The sequence below is a fragment of the Amborella trichopoda genome, chromosome 1 (assembly GCF_054954075.1).
Source record: "Amborella trichopoda isolate Santa Cruz 75 chromosome 1, AtrichopodaSantaCruz75HAP2 v2.0, whole genome shotgun sequence".
In the NCBI taxonomy this organism is placed as follows: Eukaryota; Viridiplantae; Streptophyta; class Magnoliopsida; order Amborellales; family Amborellaceae; genus Amborella; species Amborella trichopoda.
The window spans coordinates 5020174-5039745 of NC_142336.1; the positions used below are offsets into that span (position 1 = coordinate 5020174).

At 36.3% G+C, this 19572-nt stretch overlaps 2 protein-coding genes across 3 annotated transcripts; one reads left to right on the forward strand and one right to left on the reverse strand.

The window, feature by feature from the left end:
• The first annotated feature begins 8040 nt into the window (after positions 1-8040).
• On the forward strand, positions 8041-14716 carry LOC18426104 (uncharacterized). Of its 2 annotated transcripts, none has more exons than XM_020662337.2 (8): positions 8041-9806; positions 9971-10103; positions 10346-10561; positions 12163-12318; positions 12673-12925; positions 13346-13746; positions 14038-14154; positions 14302-14716. In XM_020662337.2, exons 1-8 carry the CDS (start codon positions 8770-8772, stop codon positions 14662-14664), a joined length of 2676 nt encoding a protein of 891 aa, XP_020517996.2. In that variant the 5' UTR covers positions 8041-8769; the 3' UTR covers positions 14665-14716. The 2 variants fall into 2 exon arrangements, 1 of the variants encoding a protein (XP_020517996.2); XR_016049475.1 differs by having other exon boundaries at positions 8253-9806; positions 12673-12941.
• A 1065-nt stretch (positions 14717-15781) lies between these two features.
• Positions 15782-19458, reverse strand: LOC18426105 (putative pentatricopeptide repeat-containing protein At3g13770, mitochondrial). Its single transcript, XM_011622081.3, has one exon. It carries the CDS (start codon positions 19158-19160, stop codon positions 16047-16049), a length of 3114 nt encoding a protein of 1037 aa, XP_011620383.2. The 5' UTR covers positions 19161-19458; the 3' UTR covers positions 15782-16046.
• Positions 19459-19572: the final 114 nt, after the last annotated feature.

Here is a 19572-nt window from a genome sequence, read left to right on the forward strand (position 1 = left end):
TCCCTTGGAGTCGTGTCTTTGACTCCATCTTGGCAGATCTATTTCCTCATAATCATCAACAACCCATCCTTTGAGAGTGATCCCTTTTGGGGTTATGGGTTTGGATCTCCAAAGAGGATATGGGTCTCCAAGAGAGAGTGACATGACTTCTTAGATTAAAGACGTATTCCCATGAAGTTTTGGGTTGATTTTGTTTCCAATTCTAGAGAAAGAAAGTTTCTTAGTTACTCTCAAAGTTATATTTCTTGAAGGTATTGCGGTGAGGAATAAGATTGCGGTAAGAAATAAGATATTGATCGACAATGTTGCTTGATCGAGAGAGCGGGTTTAGAAGGGAAGATCGGTTGTCGATATTGTGGTGTGTTTTATGTGTGCTTTATTTAATTCCATTTAGCCAATCATGTACACAACCTTGAGTAGAATCCTAGTATTTTGGATTCTCGATTCCACAAGTTAGAGGTTCCCGAAGACCCTATAGTAATTTAGGTATGGCGACTTTGAAGTTGAAGCATATTAATGTGACCTAATCGTTAGAAAGAGAAAGAGAGTGGTCTGTAAAAGGATATGGTGGATGTGAAAGGATATAGTGGTTGGAGCCAAAATTCAAATTAGAGATCTTACACTCAAGTGGTGCGGGAGAGTTCACATAAGCCAATGGAAAAATCAATAAAGTTAAGTAATCTGGTGTTGTGGTGGAGAGAGTAAATGAATTAGTATTCTTGAAGGTTTCAGATGATATATGCTCAACAAGAAGACATGTTCTGAAGTCTTCTTTGATTGGATCCTTCTCACCACCATTATTAGATATCAGAGGTCTTGATGGGTGGGCTTGGAAGGTATAGACTCTATTTGAAAAATCTCACTGTAAAATTCTTTTAGATAGTTTTGTGCTTTTCCTGTGTTCAAACAGAGACAATGGGAATGATATTTTAAAGAAAAGTCATTGGAGATACCGAAGAAGTCTCTTAACTATTCAAGATTGGTCTGCATATTTAAAATTTTCAAAAATAATGCCTGAAAGATGTTGGATTACTGTGAAGGGAATCCCAATTCATATTTGGAACTTTGAAGTTTTTAAACAAATTGCTATTATTTGTGGAGATACATTGGAATTCTGTTATTGGGAATAAGGTTGGTATTATGATAATTAAGATAGAAAACATTAAGGGTGTGATTATTCCTGATAATATTTTTCTTAAGGTGGAAGGAATGGAGTTCCTGCTGGAAATCAATTGTGAAAACGGTACGGTTCTTGATCTTAATTCAGGAATCAATGGGTCCATTCAGAGTGAAAAAGGTATGAATGGGTGAATGGAATATTGTAAATCGCAAAAATAAAAAGACTATGGATGTGTATGATAGAGGAAAAAATAAACAACATTAGAGGGTAAGGAGGAGCTTGTGGAGAAGACGACGCAGAATTACAGGGGATCACAACAGAATTGGGACACGTGGGGGCAAAAGAGAGAACCATCTTAAAATCAAATTCAAAAAAAGAGGTTTGAGCGGTAAGATGATATGGCAAGCAAAGGGGCAAGATAGAAACTTTGAATCTCACCATCAGATGAGTTCAGATAAATCCATGCCGGTGGTGGAAGATAACCATTGCAATGGCTTTGAGAAGATGACCATGGTGGCTGATGGGAATGAAAGTAATCAATGGACTGTACAATGTGATGATAGGAATGGACTGGAAGGGTGGTTTATATGGAAAGAGGAAGACGATGGTTCTGAGCAGAAATTTGTGAGATTGAAAGTAGCAAAGCATATTGAAGAGATGAAAAGGGTATTGTCATATCACATGGCAGCAGTGTGATTTAAACCAAGACCGCCAAAAAGCTCAGACGACAGCGATTGGCTGGAAAAGCAAGTTATTAAGATTGATGTGGATGATGAAAATTCTGAAAGGAAGCTTGGGAAATAGGAATACCCTCTAATGGAATCCCTACCAATTATCAGATGACCTATTGAATCTAGTGTAAATCATCATATCACTTCTTGTATGAGAGCATTTTCAGATTTTATTTCTAGTTTTGCTTTGCTAGAATTACCTGCAAGTGGTGCTAGATTTATGTTGTCTAATGGTTGTGTTGCTAATCATATTTTGACAAGGTTAGATAGATTTCTTGTAAATCCAGGGCGGGCTGATCTATTCCCTATGGGATCTATTAGAGCTTTGCCAAAATGCTATTTTGATCATGTTCCATTACTATGGGAAAGTGAATAAAAAAAGGATAGGTGAGGGATATTTTAAATTTGAGATGGCATGGACTAAAGAAAAATCGATGAATGATCAGATTTCTAAAGTGGAAGAAGAATGTTATACGGAAAAGTCGATGAATGATCATATTTCTTAAGTGTGGAAGAAGAATGTTATACATGGATGGTCTGGTTATGTAGCTACAAAAAAGATTCAAAGAGTAAAAAAAGGAGCTAGTGGAATGGAGAAAAAGAAATGTAATTAACTATAAACGAAATGTTGAGAAAATCATGTCAAAAAATCAAGGATTAGACATGAAAGAATGGGAATAAGAAGTTATTGAGATGGAAAATGTTACATTAAGAAATGAGTTGAATAGACAACTATATGATTATTTAAAAGCAGAAAAAATATACTGGAGGCAAAGATCAAGAGTTAGGTGGCTAAAAGAAGGTGATTTGAATACATATTTTTTCCAAACAACAACAAATGCTAGGAAACGTGTTGATAGTTTGCAAGGTCTTAAAGTTGAAGTGGTAGTAGAAGGTGATGAGAAAGGACTATAAGATGCCATTAAGCATTTCTAAGGGGCTTTCACTACAGGTTATACACCTATTACAAACATTTGTAATGTGCCTTTTCATAAACTCTTGATTGATAAAAGTGAGTGGATTGAGAGACCATTCTCTGAAATTGAAATAAAAGAAATTGTGTTTAGCTTGGCTAGGGATAGGGCACCAGAGCGAGATGTTTTCCATTGGACTTCTTTCAGCAATATTGGGATTTGGTTAAAACTTAAGTTTTAAATATGGTGGTCGAATTCTATCATAATAGTTTTCTCAATATTAGTCTAAATTTTACTTTTATTGCCTTGATCCTTAAGAAAGGCATGATTGAAACTTTACCTGATGTTAGACCTATTAGTTTATTGACTACCCTATATAAGATCCTTGTGAAATGTTTAGCTAGAACACTAAAATCAGTGCTGCTGGTCATTAAAGGACCACAATAAACTTTCATATGTAATAGACAAATTACTGATAGTATATTGTGAGTTCAGGAAGTCATTAGTTCTCATATGGTTAGAAAAGAAGTTAAGATTGTGTGTAAATTTGATCTAGAAAAGGCATACGATAAGGTTGAATGGAAGGTTCTATTGAATACCATGAAAGATGAATCTAAAATTGATCTAGAAAAAGCTTACGATAAAGTTGCATGGAAGGTTCTATTGAATAAAGTGTGGAAGAAGAATGTTATGGAGGCAAATGGCCTTGCAAAGCTGGGGGCGACGGTAAATAATCTGATTGTTGAAAAGTTTGAAGAGATGGTGTTGTAGTTCTTCTTTGTTTTGTTTTTTGCTTTTCATTCTGTAGTTTTGTTAGTAGTTTGTTTCGACAGATTATGTTGTATTGTTGACTGATTTAAAAATATAAAGCAAGTGAGTTTTCATCAAAAACAAAGAGAGAGATAAAGAGAGTGCAAATGGATCAATTTTCACGTATTTCGATACTTTCTTTTGGTGTAAGGCTCAATTTATAAGAGACTTTTCCTAGAAAGGGACGAAAGATGACGACGGAAGCCAATGTCTATCTCTCTCTATTTACAAAAGCTTTTTCATCCCCTCATGTGATGTGATGCTCTTTTCTTTCTTTTTTTTTTTTTTTTTTTTTTTTTTTTTTTTGAGTGATTTACATACCGATTCTAAAATTTGTGGTAAAATACGAAATACTCTACTTATAGGTAGAAATTATAAAGAAGGTCAGTCAAATCATCTTGTTTTATTTTTTTCAAAATTGCCCATCGGTCAATCCAAAATTTAATTGATCGAGGGAAAATTTTGAAAAAAGTGAGTTTATAGGATCATTTTGTATTTTATCTAAAATTTTAGGGTCTCTACATAGATCACTCTTTTTTTTTCTTTTTTTCTTTTTTTTTTTTTGACAAGAATATGATGCTCTCTCTTTCTTTCCAAGTAATGACTCCTCTCTCTCTCTCTCTTTCTAAATGAATCCATAGGGAAGCTTAACCACTTTGTTCAATCTCCCTCTTTTTCTCTCTAAATCAATCCATAGAGGAGCTTATGGTAATACTAATTTCACAAGTACCAACAACTAGAAAATCTTCATTATCATACAAAGACCTTTAGTCATTTCAACCTCTACTTCTCTGGTAAGCAATGTTTTTTTCGGTTTGGTGATAAAAGCGACGCAATTTGTTGATTTTACCAATTTGAGGAAGATTTTGGACTTTTTTTTAAAAAAAAATTAATAGAAATAAATTAATTTATATATAAAAATATAATAAATAAAAATTAAAAATTAAAATAAAGAAAACATATTTTTATATAAATATTTTTTTGCTTTGACAGAAACTGATCGAAGCTAACTGAAGCAGCCCGAAGTGGCAACATCAAACTTTGTTTCACTTCGGTCTACGCCTAAAATCCAAAATCGGCCGAAACGAAACAAATCTGACAACAGCACTTCGAAGGTTTGAGTCTATAACAAGCTCTATCACATGAACTTGTGTGAGAGAGATTATAGTTTTGGGTGTGGTTTCATAAGGTTGCAATCTTAAACAATACATTTAAGGTGCACATTCAAATTTTATCATAACACATAATTTTTATGTAAAATATTTTTAAAGTTTATCTTAAAATCTATTTTCAACTCTAATTATAAAATTTTAAACTCGAAAAATGATTAAAATCAAGTAGATCTATAAACAAATGAAAATCTTGAGAATGGACGGTCTAGATATTGTGTTGTAAGATGCATCATTTTTGAGACTCAAAATCCTTTTTTCTTTCATAGTCATACTTCTCGATGTCGAGATGATCAATTAGAGGGTTTTTCAACATTAAAACTATCTTTAACGATGGATTTTTGAGGTGCATTCTTAGTTCTAAATTTTAAAGTTGCAACCTTATATAATCTTTTCTCTATAGTTTTACCTGCTCTCTCTCCTAAAAAAATAGCAAATGTGTTTTGTTCTTCCGAGTGAACGACTTTGCTAGAATTTAAGAGAAGAGAAAAAAAAGCAAATGCCCTTCACGTGGGATTTGGGCCTTTTACTCCTATTTTGAGAGGGAAAATTATTTCATGCAAGCTGGATCATATTTCTACATATGCGGTCGAGAAACTGTAAAGCATTCCTCTTAAAGATAGATACAAGTAAGTCTTCCCTCTGAAACACCATAGAAACTAACGGTCCAAATATTTTTTATTATAATGTTTATTTTTATTTTTTAAAATTTATTTATTTTAACTAACGATTCAAATGTTTTTTATTATAATTATTATTTTTATTTTTTAATATTTATTTATTTTTTCATATTCAGGATCTCTATGTTAAAAATTACACGTCCTTAAAAATTAAGTCTTAAAATCCATTTCGAAAATAAATTTATTAAGAGACCCGCGTTTGGGCTCGGCCACATAGAAACCCGATGCCGTTGATAACAGCCAGTTGCAATAAGAATCCAAGGAAGAAGATTCAATGTCCTTTTATCGTTTAATTACGGCTACGGTTCGTATAGAGCCGATGCTCTAAACCAGTGTTTAAAAAAACGCCGAGTCGAACCGAACTCGCCCGGTTCGACTCGGGAATCGCCATGGACGGATCGAATCGGTGAAAAAAACGGGAATCGTCCGGTTCTAGAGAGAACCGGACGATTCTGCACAGTGACTCGCCGATTCACTGTACAGAATCGGCGAGTCCCGTATGGAATTATTTTATTTTTTATTTTATTTTTTATTTTTTTTTTTTTTTTTTATTTTTTTTTTTTTTTTTTTTTTTTTGTAATCCATGATAGATTTTTTTGTAATACTTGATTGATTTTTTTGTAATCCATGATCGAATTGTTTTTTTTTTTTTTTGTAATCCATGATCGAATTTTTTGTTTTTTTTTTTTTTTTGTAACCCATGATAGAATTTTTTGTAATCCATGATCGAATTTTTTGTTTTTTTTTTTTTTTTGTAACCCATGATAGAATTTTTTGTAATCCATGATCGAATGTTTTGTAATCCATGATCGAAATGTTTGTTCTTTTTTTGTAATCCATGATCGAAATGTTTGTTTTTTTTTTTGTAATCCATGATCGAATTTTTTGTAACCCATGATAGAGTTTTTTATAATCCATAATTGAATTTTTTGTAATCCATGATCGAATTGTTTTTTTCTTTTTTTGTAATCCACGATCAAATTTTTTGTTTTTTTTTGTTTGTTTTTTTTGTAATCCATGATCGAATTTTATGTAATCCATGATCGAATTTTATGTAATCCATGATCGAATATTTTGTAATCCATGATAGAATTTTTTGTAATCCATGATCGAATTTTTTGTAATCCATGATCGAAATGTTTGTTTTTTTTTCTTGTAATCCATGATCAAATTTTTTGTTTTTTTTGTAACCCATGATAGAATTTTTTGTAATCCATGATTGAATTTTTTGTAATCCATGATCGAATTGTTTTTTTCTTTTTTTGTAATCCACAATGGAATTTTATGTTTTTTTATGTTTTTTTTTTTTTTGTAATCCATGATCGAATTTTTTGTAATCCATGATCGAATTTTTTGTAATCCATGATTGAATTTTTTGAAAATTTGTGATTTTTTTTTTTTAATCCATGATCGAATTTTTTTTTGTAGAATTTTTTGAAAATTTGTGATTTTTTTTTTTTAATCCATTATCGATTTTTTTGAAAATTTGTTATTTTTTTTTTTAATCCATATTATTCAAAGAGAAAATGAAAGAGATAATGATTCTGAGGCCACCCTATCCCAGCCATATTATTCACATATCGAGTCCCAACAGCAATAGTGTAGGGATGAGCACGACAGTGCAGGTGAGCATGAAGGATGGACAAGCTTCGAGGATTTTGGATTGGGAACACAATAAAACACTAACACTCAGGGATTTGGGAATAGTCAGACGTCTGCTAATATCGATGATTCGTTTTTAGATCGAATCAATGAATTGTTAAACGAATTCAATCAATGGCACCAGCGTGACCAAGAAGAACAATAACGTCGTCTATCATTTTATTTTTAGATCATATGTTACTAATTTTATGCTTTATTGTAGTCTATGTATGTTGATATACTTATTCCATGATAATTCTATGTTTATCCTTTTGTGTGATGTAAATTAAATGCTGAATGGCAGTTCATGCAGGGAAAGAACATATCAATATTCGCATATTCATTCAAAAACATGAAAATTCTTAATGTAGTACCCTCATTTCTTATTGAATTCCTAAAAAACAATATTTATAATGAATTTTAATAATTTTTTCGGATTTTTTTTAAGCTTTATTCCGACCGATTCACCCAATTCCCGAGCCGGATCGTCGATTCGTTGATCCGGATCGGTTTTTTGGGTGCCCGATCCCGGTCACCGATCTGTTTTTTAAACCATTGCTCTAAACAATCAAATGAGAGCCCATTACCAAATAGTGTCAAAAATTGTGATTTCAATTCTGGAAATATTTGACTAGCTTTAAAATATATTTTTATCTTTAATTATATAATTTAAAGTTTCGAACATAGTGTAGATCAAGCATATCTAAAACACCTTGAATAACTTAAAAATTGACGGTCCAAAAATACATTACAAGATGTACTATTTTCAAAACTTGAAATCATGTTTTTCTCAAGTCTATGCATCTTGATGTTAAGATGATCAATTTGAAGATATTTGGACAACAAAACAACCTCTTCTAATAAAATTTATGAAAAAAACTCTAATTTCTAATAAAATTTATGAGGGAAGCTCTAATTTGATTGTTTAGAGCCTAGGCATGGTATAAACTTTTCCCTTTAATACGACAGACAACTGCAGTCGAGTATATCCCCTGTTCCCTACCCTTCTTACAAGCTCCTTTTTCTATTTCCTATGAGCTGTCTCTCTCTGTCTCCTCTCGTTACCATGACCTCTCTCTCTCTCATCGAAAAATTGAACCTCTCTCTCTCTCTCTCTCTCCTCTCTCTCTCTCCTCTCTCTCTCTGATTGTCTTGCTATATAAGCCCAAAAGACTCATGATTCTCGCAATGAAATGAATGTGGACGTGTTTCCGGGCTTCTGTGCATCCCCCAAATGAACGTAGCCGTGTATCCAGGCTTGTCTCTCTTCATGACTTTTTATTCATTTCACTTGCACTCTTTGCTTAACGTATACTTTTTGTGTTGGTAAACTCTTGAACTGAGATTTGTATCTCTCTCTCTCTCTTCTTTGAACAAAGACTCTTTCTCCGTCTGAACAGAGATTTGTATCCGTTGACTCTCTCTCTCTCTCTCTCATTCTTGAACATAGGCCTAGTCCCTTGATTCTCTGTTCTCCCTCAGGTTCCTCTCTAATTCTTGAACATAGACTTTTCCCTTGATTCTCATTCTTTCTGGTTCCTCTCTCTTTCTCTCTTGATTCTTTGCTCTCTCTCTGCATTTAAAGTGTAATATTCATTTATGGGTAACTATTTAACAGAGACTTGTATCCCTCAATTCTCTCTCTATTTAGTCTCTCTGGTTTAAGAGCTATACATCTCTCTCTGATTGGGCACCAATCCAACAATGGCAATCTTCAAAGTCGAGAAGAAACATCACAGACGCTTGAATAACCCATTTCCACAAGACCCCAATTCCCTGAAATTCACGAAAGCAAAGCTTTTCTGCAATCCCCATCTCCCCCAAAACCAGTCCTATCACATCGGGTCCAATTTCCTTCTTTGCTACAGTTCTGAAAATGGTGTTTCTCTCTCTATCTCTCACCAATCTGATCCCCCAAGAAGCCTCTGGTCCACCATACCAGGCCAAGGCTTCATCTCCTCAGCTTCCTCTGATACAAATGTAACAGAAAGCAGGGGATCTTTTGCCATCCATGATAACAATACCAAATATTGTAACCATCAGACATTGGAGGATATCAGATTGATTAAAAGTCATGAAGCCATTAGAGAGGTTCTAGTGGATGAAACCCAATTTGGGTCTCAAAATGTAGGTTCAAAACCATGGTTTTCTGGGCTTTTACAGGAGACCCAATTCCCTATTTTGGCCATTACAGGCTGTGTTTACAGTAGAGAGGAGGAGGCAGAAAAACAGTTGCAGGAATTTACTAAAGGATCCAAAAACAGAGGCCCATTCTATATAGCTAATGATAGAGATTCAGCATTCACAATCTTTTGCAAAAATAGGGTTTTTGGTTTGTCAATTGGTGCAAGGTATTGGCTTCTCTTTGCTCAAAAAACCGGTCACCAGTTAGAATTTTGTGTCGAGATTAAAAAGGCCTATTCACCGACACATCCAGAAACTTCTAAAAGCCTCCAGAAGGTTCAATGGAAGTTTGGACAACATCTCCTTCGTCTTTCTCGGGACCGAGGATACATTACCATTGCTTCGAAGAAGAAGAAGAGAGACAAAGTTGGAGATAGAGAGTTGAACAGAGTAATTATAACTTATTCTAGTGAAGGTGATGAGAGGTTTTATGGTTTTGGAGAGCAATTCAGCCATATGGAGTTTAAGGGCAAAAGGGTTCCCATACTTGTGCAAGAACAAGGTCTTGGCAGAGGAGATCAACCTATTACTATGGCAGCTAATTTGGTTAGCTACAGGTATTTTTTTGTATCTGTTGAGCATGCAAAAGCTTCAAACTTGTCTGTTTTCTACTTTAGTTTACTAATCTAGCAGCATGACTCTCTCTCTCTCTCTCTCTCTCTCTCTCTCTCTCTCTCTCTCTCTCTCCATTTTTTCATTTCTTTCTGTTGTGATGATTTAGATCTGGAGGCAACTGGAGTACCACTTATGCACCTTCCCCATTCTACATGACATCTAAGATGAGATCTCTCTACCTCGAAGGCTACAATTATTCAGTCTTCGATCTGAGGAAGCGAGACAGAGTTCAGCTTCAGGTATAGTTATTCAATTCAAACACTTAAAAGCAATATCAAAGATCTCTTTGGCCACTTTCTGGGTAGTTGAAATGTTGGCCACCTTGTTATCATTTAACTGATTTCTAGGTGATCCTCTCAAAATCATTCTCTCACCTATCACCTCTGGTGTGTTGGTACGCGTGTGTGTGTGTGTGTGTGTGTGTGAGAGAGAGAGAGAGAGAGAGAGATCCCCCTTTCTCTAACCATTTAACATGACACAGGTATATGGTCCCTCAGCCCGAGGAAGGATATTGCATGGGAACTCACCAGCTGAGCTGATTGAACAATATACAGAAACAATAGGGAGACTTCCTGAACTTCCAGATTGGATAATCTCTGGCGCCATTGTGGGGATGCAAGGAGGAACAGGAGCTGTTCGTCGAGTTTGGGACCTCTTGCAACAATATGACACTCCCATTTCTGCATTTTGGTTACAGGTGACAACCCACAAGCACTATGTCCATATATCAAAGCACCCAGAGTTGCCAAGTAATTCTAGCACAAGTTTACAATATTAATTCCAGAAAAATCCTAGCATAAAGTTTTTAGTCAAAAGTCTTACATCATTTATCAAAAGGATTACAGGCATAGATCTCACAATGTGAAGCTTGGTAACTTCCAATAAGAATACCCGATAAAAATTTAAACCCCATACTCTATTGCTAGTCATTTTCAAGTGGGATAATTTTTTAGAAATGTATACATTGAGACTTTTCACTCTTGGTACAAAGAGAATACAATGGTTATTGACCGTTAGATGTGAAATTGAGTCGTTGAGGATGTGCTATTGACTAGGCACAAAGTCCAAAATAAAATTTCTCAAATGTTGTAACATACTCCAATCTGTCAGACTTCACATCCGATGACTAAGAGTGATTGTGACTCCTTGTACCAAAGTGAATGATCTTATAATATACAATTCCTAATTTTTTATTTGTAGTGAAAGTGCAATAAACAACATAGGTATTTGGTTGAACTGGTTTGCATTTATTGCTCGACTAGAGCTGATTTTAACACAATACACACTTTAGTCCAAATGAAAGACACGCTTTGCACTTGCATTACTCTTGAAAAATGATGAAAAATAATCCCACCAAGAATGATCTCATAATCATAATCATCGTCATCAAAGCTTTTATATAATTATTTGGGGTTGGCTGCATGAATCCTAGTCTGTCATTCTGCTCTATCAAGGGTGCCCTTTTTTAGCCTTCCACTTGAACCAACTCGCACCTCCTACCGGGTGTCGTACTGGGTCTGCGCTGCCCATGGCCAACCCACTAAGTTTGCTCTAGTTTTTCTCTTCTTATTGCCTATTGGAGTCACACTTAAGTTCTCCCGAATGTATTCATATCGAATCCTATCTCTTATTATCTTGCCACTCATCTATCTCAACATCCTCATCTCAGCTATACTCATCTTATGGGTATATTGTTTCTTGACCGCCCAATATTTTGTCTCATATAAAGCAAAGCTGGTCTCACAGCTGTCCTATAGGACTTCCACTTCAACTTTATTGGTATGCGGCGATCACATAAAACTCCAGTTCTACATGTCTACTTTGCCACCCAACTCTAATTCTATGTGCAACATCTTCCTCAACCTTTCCATTTTTCTAGATTATCGACCCAAGAAATCTGACGCTCCAAAAATCTTGATGGACGTAACAAACTTCACAGCATGGCAGATACCTTTATGAAAAGGAAAAGTAGCGCCTAGTTTGATGGACTGTGGTATGTAGTATTTGAGCTACATCCACTGTTCGTTATTGATAAAGGATGATTGGAGATTAACTATACCTATGTGAATATCCTTGTTGGTCCCACTCTAGTTGATCTCCAATGATCCATTAATGGGAATATGCAGCAGACGTAGCGTGGGAGTGCCTGATACCAAAGTCTATTCAGCTATGGTGTACTTTCTTGTATAAAACATTGGAGTACCTTGTATCACAGCGCATTTGACTGTGCTACTTTCTCTATAAAAAACATCCATTTCTCTTGGCTTTTCCATGATATTCATGGTGGTCACTCAACAGGATTGGGTTGGACAAAGAAAAACAATAATTGGTTCACAACTGTGGTGGAACTGGGAGGTGGACACGAATCACTATGCAGGCTGGTCAGAATTAGTGAAGGATCTTCGTTCTCATGACATTAGAACCATGGGTTATTGCAATCCTTGTCTTGCTCCGGTATCTTCTCCTTCTTTTTCTTTTCCATCCATGGAAACCCCCTCTATGGAAGCATTATGGTCTCTTGACTCTTAATATATCTGTAATTATTTCATACTCTGTTGGACTATGGTACATGTAGTCTAAGGCCATTGGATTGGGGTCCACAAGAACATTCACCTTGGTGCAGCTAATCAACCACCATCAATGAAAATTGATGGTGGATAGCATGCGCCAATCAAACCATCAATGGGTATGAATGCTGTTAATGCTTGGGGTGCCATGTACCATAGTCCATTGGATCATGGTGTGCTTTCCCTTACAATATTTCATATTATCATTCAATTTTCTTAAACAAGTTTCCGTGGTTTGGAGGTTGATGAGAAGCCCAACAAGAAGAAGCACCTATTTGAGGAAGCAAAGAAGCTAGACCTCTTCGTGAAAGACAAATTTGGTTCACCTTACATGGTCCCAAACACTGCTTTTGATGTTGGTATGCTGGATTTTACTAATCCTAAATCACGAAGGTGGTTCAAGCAGATCTTGCAAGAGATGGTGGATGGTGGGATAAGTGGTTGGATGGCAGATTTTGGTGAAGGTCTACCACTGGATGCATGCCTCTATTCAGGTTTAAGCTGAAAAATGTAATTTCTTTGTTATTTATTTATCTATCTATCAATCGATTTATGCATCTATCTATTTCTATATCTAGTATATCTAAAACTGTGTGTGTGTGTGTGTAATATTACTACACTACAGGACTTATGGAGCTGACCATATTAATTTCATGCTTTATTCGTATTCCTTATAAAGTTACTATGCTGTAGGAATTGGATTCTACCTCCCATTCATCTCTTATAAAAGTTATTTGGCAGGGAATTATATGCTAAAAAATAAGCCTATATGAGGTCCTTTTTCTATTCTATATATTTGTTTCTTTGAGGATAACTAAACCAGTGTGGCAGTTCCTTATAAACAAAATTTTTAGAAAATTTACCATCGGTCTTAATAAGTAAATACTTATTGTGTAACTTTGTCCTTTGATCAGGTGAGGACCCAATTTCAGCTCATAACAGATACCCTGAACTGTGGGCTGAAATAAATAGGGAGTTTGTTGATGAGTGGAAATCAATGAATCAAGCGAAGCAAAGAGAAGATTCGGAAGAAAGCTTGGTGTTCTTTGTGAGGGCTGGTTATAGAGGAAGCCCCAAGTGGGCTTCTTTGTTTTGGGAGGGTGATCAAATGGTAAGCTGGCAAAGAAATGATGGAATAAAGAGTGCAGTGGTGGGTCTGCTCAGTAGTGGACTATCCGGTTATTCACTAAACCATAGTGACATTGGGGGATACTGTGCAGTTAATTTTCCTTTGATTAAGTACCAGAGAAGCGAGGAATTGCTATTACGTTGGATGGAGCTAAATGCATTCACCACAATTTTCAGGACCCATGAAGTAAGTTAGATTTCCTCATAATAAACATATTTTTTCTTGCCATCTTTAAGATGGTTTGAGGAGTGTGTTTGTCCCTGCCTCCTAATTCCAAGTTTGCTTGAGTTCTTTAAATTGTTTCTCTGGTAATTGTCCATGTCTTTCCAGTCAATCATTATACTCTTAGTATGATGCATCATTGTTATCTTAATCTTTTATACATTATCTCCTTTTTATGCATGGCAATTATCCATCTCAGTCTGACAAGATCCCTGTTATATAAGCACTTACTCTAGATTTGTTGTGACTCTTAAGGGAAACAATCCATCATTCAACACCCAGTTCTACTCAAATAGGAGGACCTTTACGCACTTTGCTCGCTTTGCAAAGGTATATAAGGCTTGGAAGTTCTACCGAATCCAACTTGTGAAGGTAAGCAAAAAACATATTTCTTCTGATTTATCATCTCATTACTTTGGTGCGTATGTGGGTACATTCTCAATCTCTCATATTTGTCACCATTAAAATTTGGCTTTCAATTACCTTGTCTTGCACTGACAGTTAGAACCTATATAACAGGAAGCTGCTCAGAATGGCCTGCCTGTGACAAGGCATCTATTTATACACTATCCAGATGATCAGAATGTGCATAGACTCACTTACCAGCAATTCCTGGTCGGTTCCGAAATATTAGTTGTTCCTGTCCTAGATAAAGGGAAGAAGAAAGTTAAGGCATATTTTCCTGTATCACAGGGATCCTTGTGGCAAAACATATGGACAGGGAAATTATATGGCAATCGATTTTGTCATTCAAATCATACCCACAAAGGAATGGAAGCTTGGGTTGAAGCTCCCATTGGATATCCTGCTGTATTTGTTAAGACTCATTCTCCTATAGGGGAAACATTCTTGAAGAGTCTTAAGGATCTCCAAATCCTCTGATTCCATAATAGAAAATTTTCAATAGAAATTCATATGTTTCATTGATTGTAAATGCTTCAAAGGCATATTGCTAATCGTACAGGCACTAAAGAAAATGATAATCATAAATACTAGATATGTATAAATAATATTTAACCGGAGAAGAAAAGCTCAAATTTATCCAAGAAAATTTTCAAATGTGTATGACTTTCTATTTTCTAAATTAACTTCAGGTAAAATCTATTGATACTCAATAACATGAAGGCTAAGCATTCTACCTAGGTATCTGAAGGGAAAAAATGGAGCGACTTGTGTTTAGCTACAATTAGCTAGAAATACAACCTGTTCATACAAAGAACATTGTTGGCATTTAAATGCTTTCATTTTTAAAACTCGAGTGTAAGATTGAAAAGCTTAATGAGTAGAAGTGAATGGACATACTAAGAATATTGAAACGAACGAAAGCAAAAGACGTATGTGTATAATTCACATACGAATGATAACTGAGAAAGCTTTCAAGAAATGACATTGACTAAATTAGCCATGTGAGAGAGAGAGGTTAGAACAACTATAATAGCACTACAATTTGGATCTTACTTAAACACCAACTCGGTTCTTTTAGATAGAAGAATCAGGAGATACGGTATTTTTGAGCATGCAGAACTACAATATTGCAGAGACGCTGGAACTCTAGAAAAGTGGTCATGAGAGAGAGAGAGAGAGAGAGAGAGAGAGAGAGAGGTTATAACAAATATAACAACAGTACAATTTGGATCTTACTTAAACAACAACTTGGACCTTTTAGATAGAAGAATCAGGCGATATGGTATTTCTGAGCATGCAGAACTACAACACTGCAGAGATGCTGAAACTCCACAAGACTGGTACCCTTAATAAGTTTTGAACTCAAACCATGTCTAGGCAGCAACTTCAAGAGGTCAATATGACAAGTGACAGCATGGCTATGTTAATTGTATAGGCCCGAGTACTCACAGCTGTTCATACAACAAACACCATTTTGATTCATCAATCACTCTTTTTGTAGCATTTCACATACTAAAATCCCTGGTAGAGGATACCCGCTGTTGAGCTCATGGAAACTATGTGACAGATATAAGAAAAAGAGTAGCAGAAGGACTAACAAGAAACAATTGTCTGAATCATTTCTATAAGAAAAACAAATATCTGATTGTCAGATTAACTATAGTAGCAGGATGTTCATTCGTACACTAATTGTTAGTGCCAGTATAAATTGCAAACTGTTGGACTACAAAAAAAGAGAGACAAAAGCATGCTTGAGAATAACAAATATTTTGTTCCCTTTTCTTGAAACCTTCCTCTTCTATGATACACGAGCAACTTCTCCTTGGAAACCAAATTGCTCAAACGATTACCTACCCATTTCACCAATAATCCCCACAAGAACAGGCCCCATCAACAAAATGATGGAATCTATAGCTGTCCCTCATTATGATCTCTCTCCCTTCTGCCTTGGATATAAACTTAGTTGCAGAGTGGCAGTCACCACAAACCCTCAAATTCTTTATAATTCTTAGTGGGGTTCCACAAGAAGTGCTGATTAGCCCAAAGGCAATAGCCATCTTCTCACTATGACAGCAAAGACTGTACTCTTTCTCATCTTCCCCCACATCTTGCAACACAAATCTTGTGTCTGGAACATAACCCATCTTTCTAATCTTCAAATTTATACTTTCCATCTTCTCTGAGATCAAATCCATCATGGGGTGAGAATCCCCAACTATGAAGCAATGCACCCTCCTCTGTACCTCTATCCAACTACAACCAGGGGGCTTCTTCACTCCTCTTTCCATCATTAAACGCCTTATCTTTGCTGCATTTTCCCATAGACCAGCTGCTGAGTATATATTAGCCAAAAGTATATAATTCCCTGAATTTTCAGGCTCAAGCTCAAAGAGATAATCAGCTGCTTTTTCGGCAAGCTCGGGGTTTCCATGGATTCTGCAAGCCCCCAAAACAGATCCCCAAACTGCAGCATTGGGCTCCATGGGCATTCTAGATATGAATTCCATTGTCTCCTCAAATTGACCTGAGCGTGCTAAGAGATCAACCATGCAAGCATATTGCTCTACAGCGGGTTCAATGGCATAATCCAATCTCATCATATCAAAAAACTGGCGACCCTCATCAATTAAACCAGCATGGCTACAAGCTGAAAGCAAATTAGTGAATGTGCAGTGGTTTGGGCAAAGTCCTAAAACCCTAAAATGGTGAAAGAGGTTAACAGCATCCATGCCAAACCCATGCATGCCATAGCCAGCTATCATGGCATTCCAAGAAACCAAGTCTCTTTGAGGCATAATATCAAAGATCCTCCTTGCTTTCTTTATTGACCCACATCTTGAATACATATCTATGAGAGCATTCCAACAAAAGCTAGAGTCCGTAAATCCATGCCTAACTATGTACTGGTGCATCTCTTTCCCCTGTCTCAAAGCTGCTAGTCTTGAACAAGCCGGGAGAGCGCTAACCACGGTAACTGTATTGGGTTCCACAGACCAAAGCTGCATATCTCGAAGCAGCTCTAAGGCGCTAACCCCCTGTGAATTTTGGGTGCTAGCAGCTATAATGGCATTCCATATCACAACATCTCTATATGATAGCTCAGAGAACACAAGGCAAGCATTTCTTAGTTTCTCGCACCCGGAATACATTGCTATAAGTGCACTTCCCACACCAGTTGACATTTCGATCTCATTTCTGGTAACATAGCAATGGATTTCTTTCCCGACTTTCAAATTCTTCACTTGGGCACATCCTGCTAGAGCTCCTGATATAGTGATGGAGTTGGGTTGGTTTCCAGTTTTGCCCATCTCGTAGAAAAACTCAAGAGCTGTTGCCCCGTCGCCTTTCTGGGTAAAACCTGTAATTAGTCCGTTCCATGTGACCACATCAGGTTCCACACCATGCAACTGCATTTCTCGAAGCAATTTACTGGCTTCCTCTTTGTTCCCACTCTGTGCATACCCTGATATCATGGCATTCCATGAGACTATGTCCTTTTTCTTGATTTTATCAAAATTATGGCGAGCAATCTCTATGTCTCGACTTTTTGAATAGAAATCCACCAAAGTATTGCTAACAAGCAAATCAGATACCAACCCATCAGTCTTTATACAGTAGGCATGGATTTCTTTGCCATGGTGGAGAAGAGACAAACTTGTACAGGCCGAAAGAATTGAAGCTATAGTAATTGAGTTGGGCTTCTCGCCCTCTCCAAGCATAGCCCTGAAGATTCCGAGAGCTTGAGAATAAAGCCCACTCTGCTCATTTCCTGCTATTAAAGCCGTCCAGGAAACCACATTTGGCCTAATATCTTTTAAGCGTTGCATCTTAAGAAAATATTCAGAGGCTTTTTCACAATCCCCATGCTGTGCATAACCAGAAATCATTGAATTCCAGGTGACATGGTCCGGCTTCACTCCTGCAATCTGCATATTCTCAAAAAACTCTGAAGCTTTCTGAAAATCTCCTTTTGACGCATACCCAGAAATCATCATGTTCCATGAAACAACATCCTTGAACTGCAGCTTTTCAAATATTTTATTGGCTATATCCATTCTACCACAGCTAACGAACATATCAATGGCAGATTTATGCACAAATTGGTTCCCCTCGAACCCAATATCCAGCATGTAATGGTAAATTTCCTTGCCTCTTTTGTAATCCTTGAGTTTTGCACAGGCCTTAAAAACCTTTGGGAAAATGAAATTATCTGGTCTTATACCTTCTTCTAACATCTCATAAAACAATCCCAAAGTTTCTTCATAATCTCCATTGGCACAGTACAATCCTATAATGGAAGTCCAGGTAAAAACATTTCTTTCTGGTAGTATATCAAATAGCTTAAGTGCTTCTACAATTGTGCAGCATTTGCAGTAGAATTCTAACAATTGGGTTCCTAAGAAAGCATCAAGTTCAATTCCAGTGACAATTATACGAGCATGTAATTGCAGGCCTTCAGCTAGAGCATCAAATCTACGACAAATTCGCAGAGCTGAAATGAGACATTCCTGGCATTCATCAAAACTCCTCAAATTTATGGATTGAACCATGAACAGAGAATCCACCAAAACCCCATTTCCAACCTTTCTTGAAAGAACACTTCCAATATCAGTTGAATTGTAACTAGACCCACCATTGTCCTGCTGGTTTTGTGCCTTTCTAGGAGTTATTTCATGCCCATCAATGGAAAGTAAGCCTAGTTCCCGGAAAAACCCATCCATTTTTAACTGGGTTTTTCGCTTTTCTGGTATGGTTTCAAGCTCCTGAGAGCTGAATCCAAAACTATCAACTTTTTGCTTGTTATTTGGCTTGTTTGGAATGTTTTCATGGTCATGAACAGTTACAGTAGACTTAGACAGAGATAAAGAATGAGATTTCCATTTTCCGGTGAGAATATGAGTATTTGGATTGCTTACCTTAATGAATAACTCAATGTGGTGATGAAGAGGAGATGGGGTGGCAGAGAATGCCATTTTTGGGAAGAACTATTATTTATTGAATGAAAAATCCATGGCGCCAAATGGGTTTTGTGGGTTCTTCGACTTGAGTCCCGGTTGGTTTGTTGCAGTGAAAATATACTTCCACGTCGTTATTTTCTTCCCCTTTTCTGACAATTTTTTTCCCTTCAAGATATTTTCCAGATGTCCTGGGTTTTAGATATGGTCATCTGTTTGTGGCCCACGGCTCTTTAAAGATGTGGCTGAGAGAAAGAGAGAGGATTTTGAGAGGGAAAACAATAAAGTAAGTTCCAGTTTGAAATGTAAGAGAAACGCGTAGAGTGAGAGATGAGAGTTCAGAGCATAGGTGGTAAGTCGGGGACTTTCAATAAATCGGTTTATCTTAAAATCGATAAAAATTTATTTTTATTTTAAAAAGTTGAACGAA

Bases quoted from the DNA above. Each gene is read 5' to 3' on its own strand.
- LOC18426104 (XM_020662337.2), top strand. From the start codon at position 8,770: ATGGCAATCTTCAAAGTCGAGAAGAAACATCACAGACGCTTGAATAAC. The intron at 12,319-12,672 runs GTATCTTCTCCT...CGTGGTTTGGAG, and splicing joins GCAATCCTTGTCTTGCTCCG to GTTGATGAGAAGCCCAACAA. The intron at 14,155-14,301 runs GTAAGCAAAAAA...CCTATATAACAG, and splicing joins ACCGAATCCAACTTGTGAAG to GAAGCTGCTCAGAATGGCCT.
- LOC18426105 (XM_011622081.3), bottom strand. From the start codon at position 19,160: ATGGCATTCTCTGCCACCCCATCTCCTCTTCATCACCACATTGAGTTA.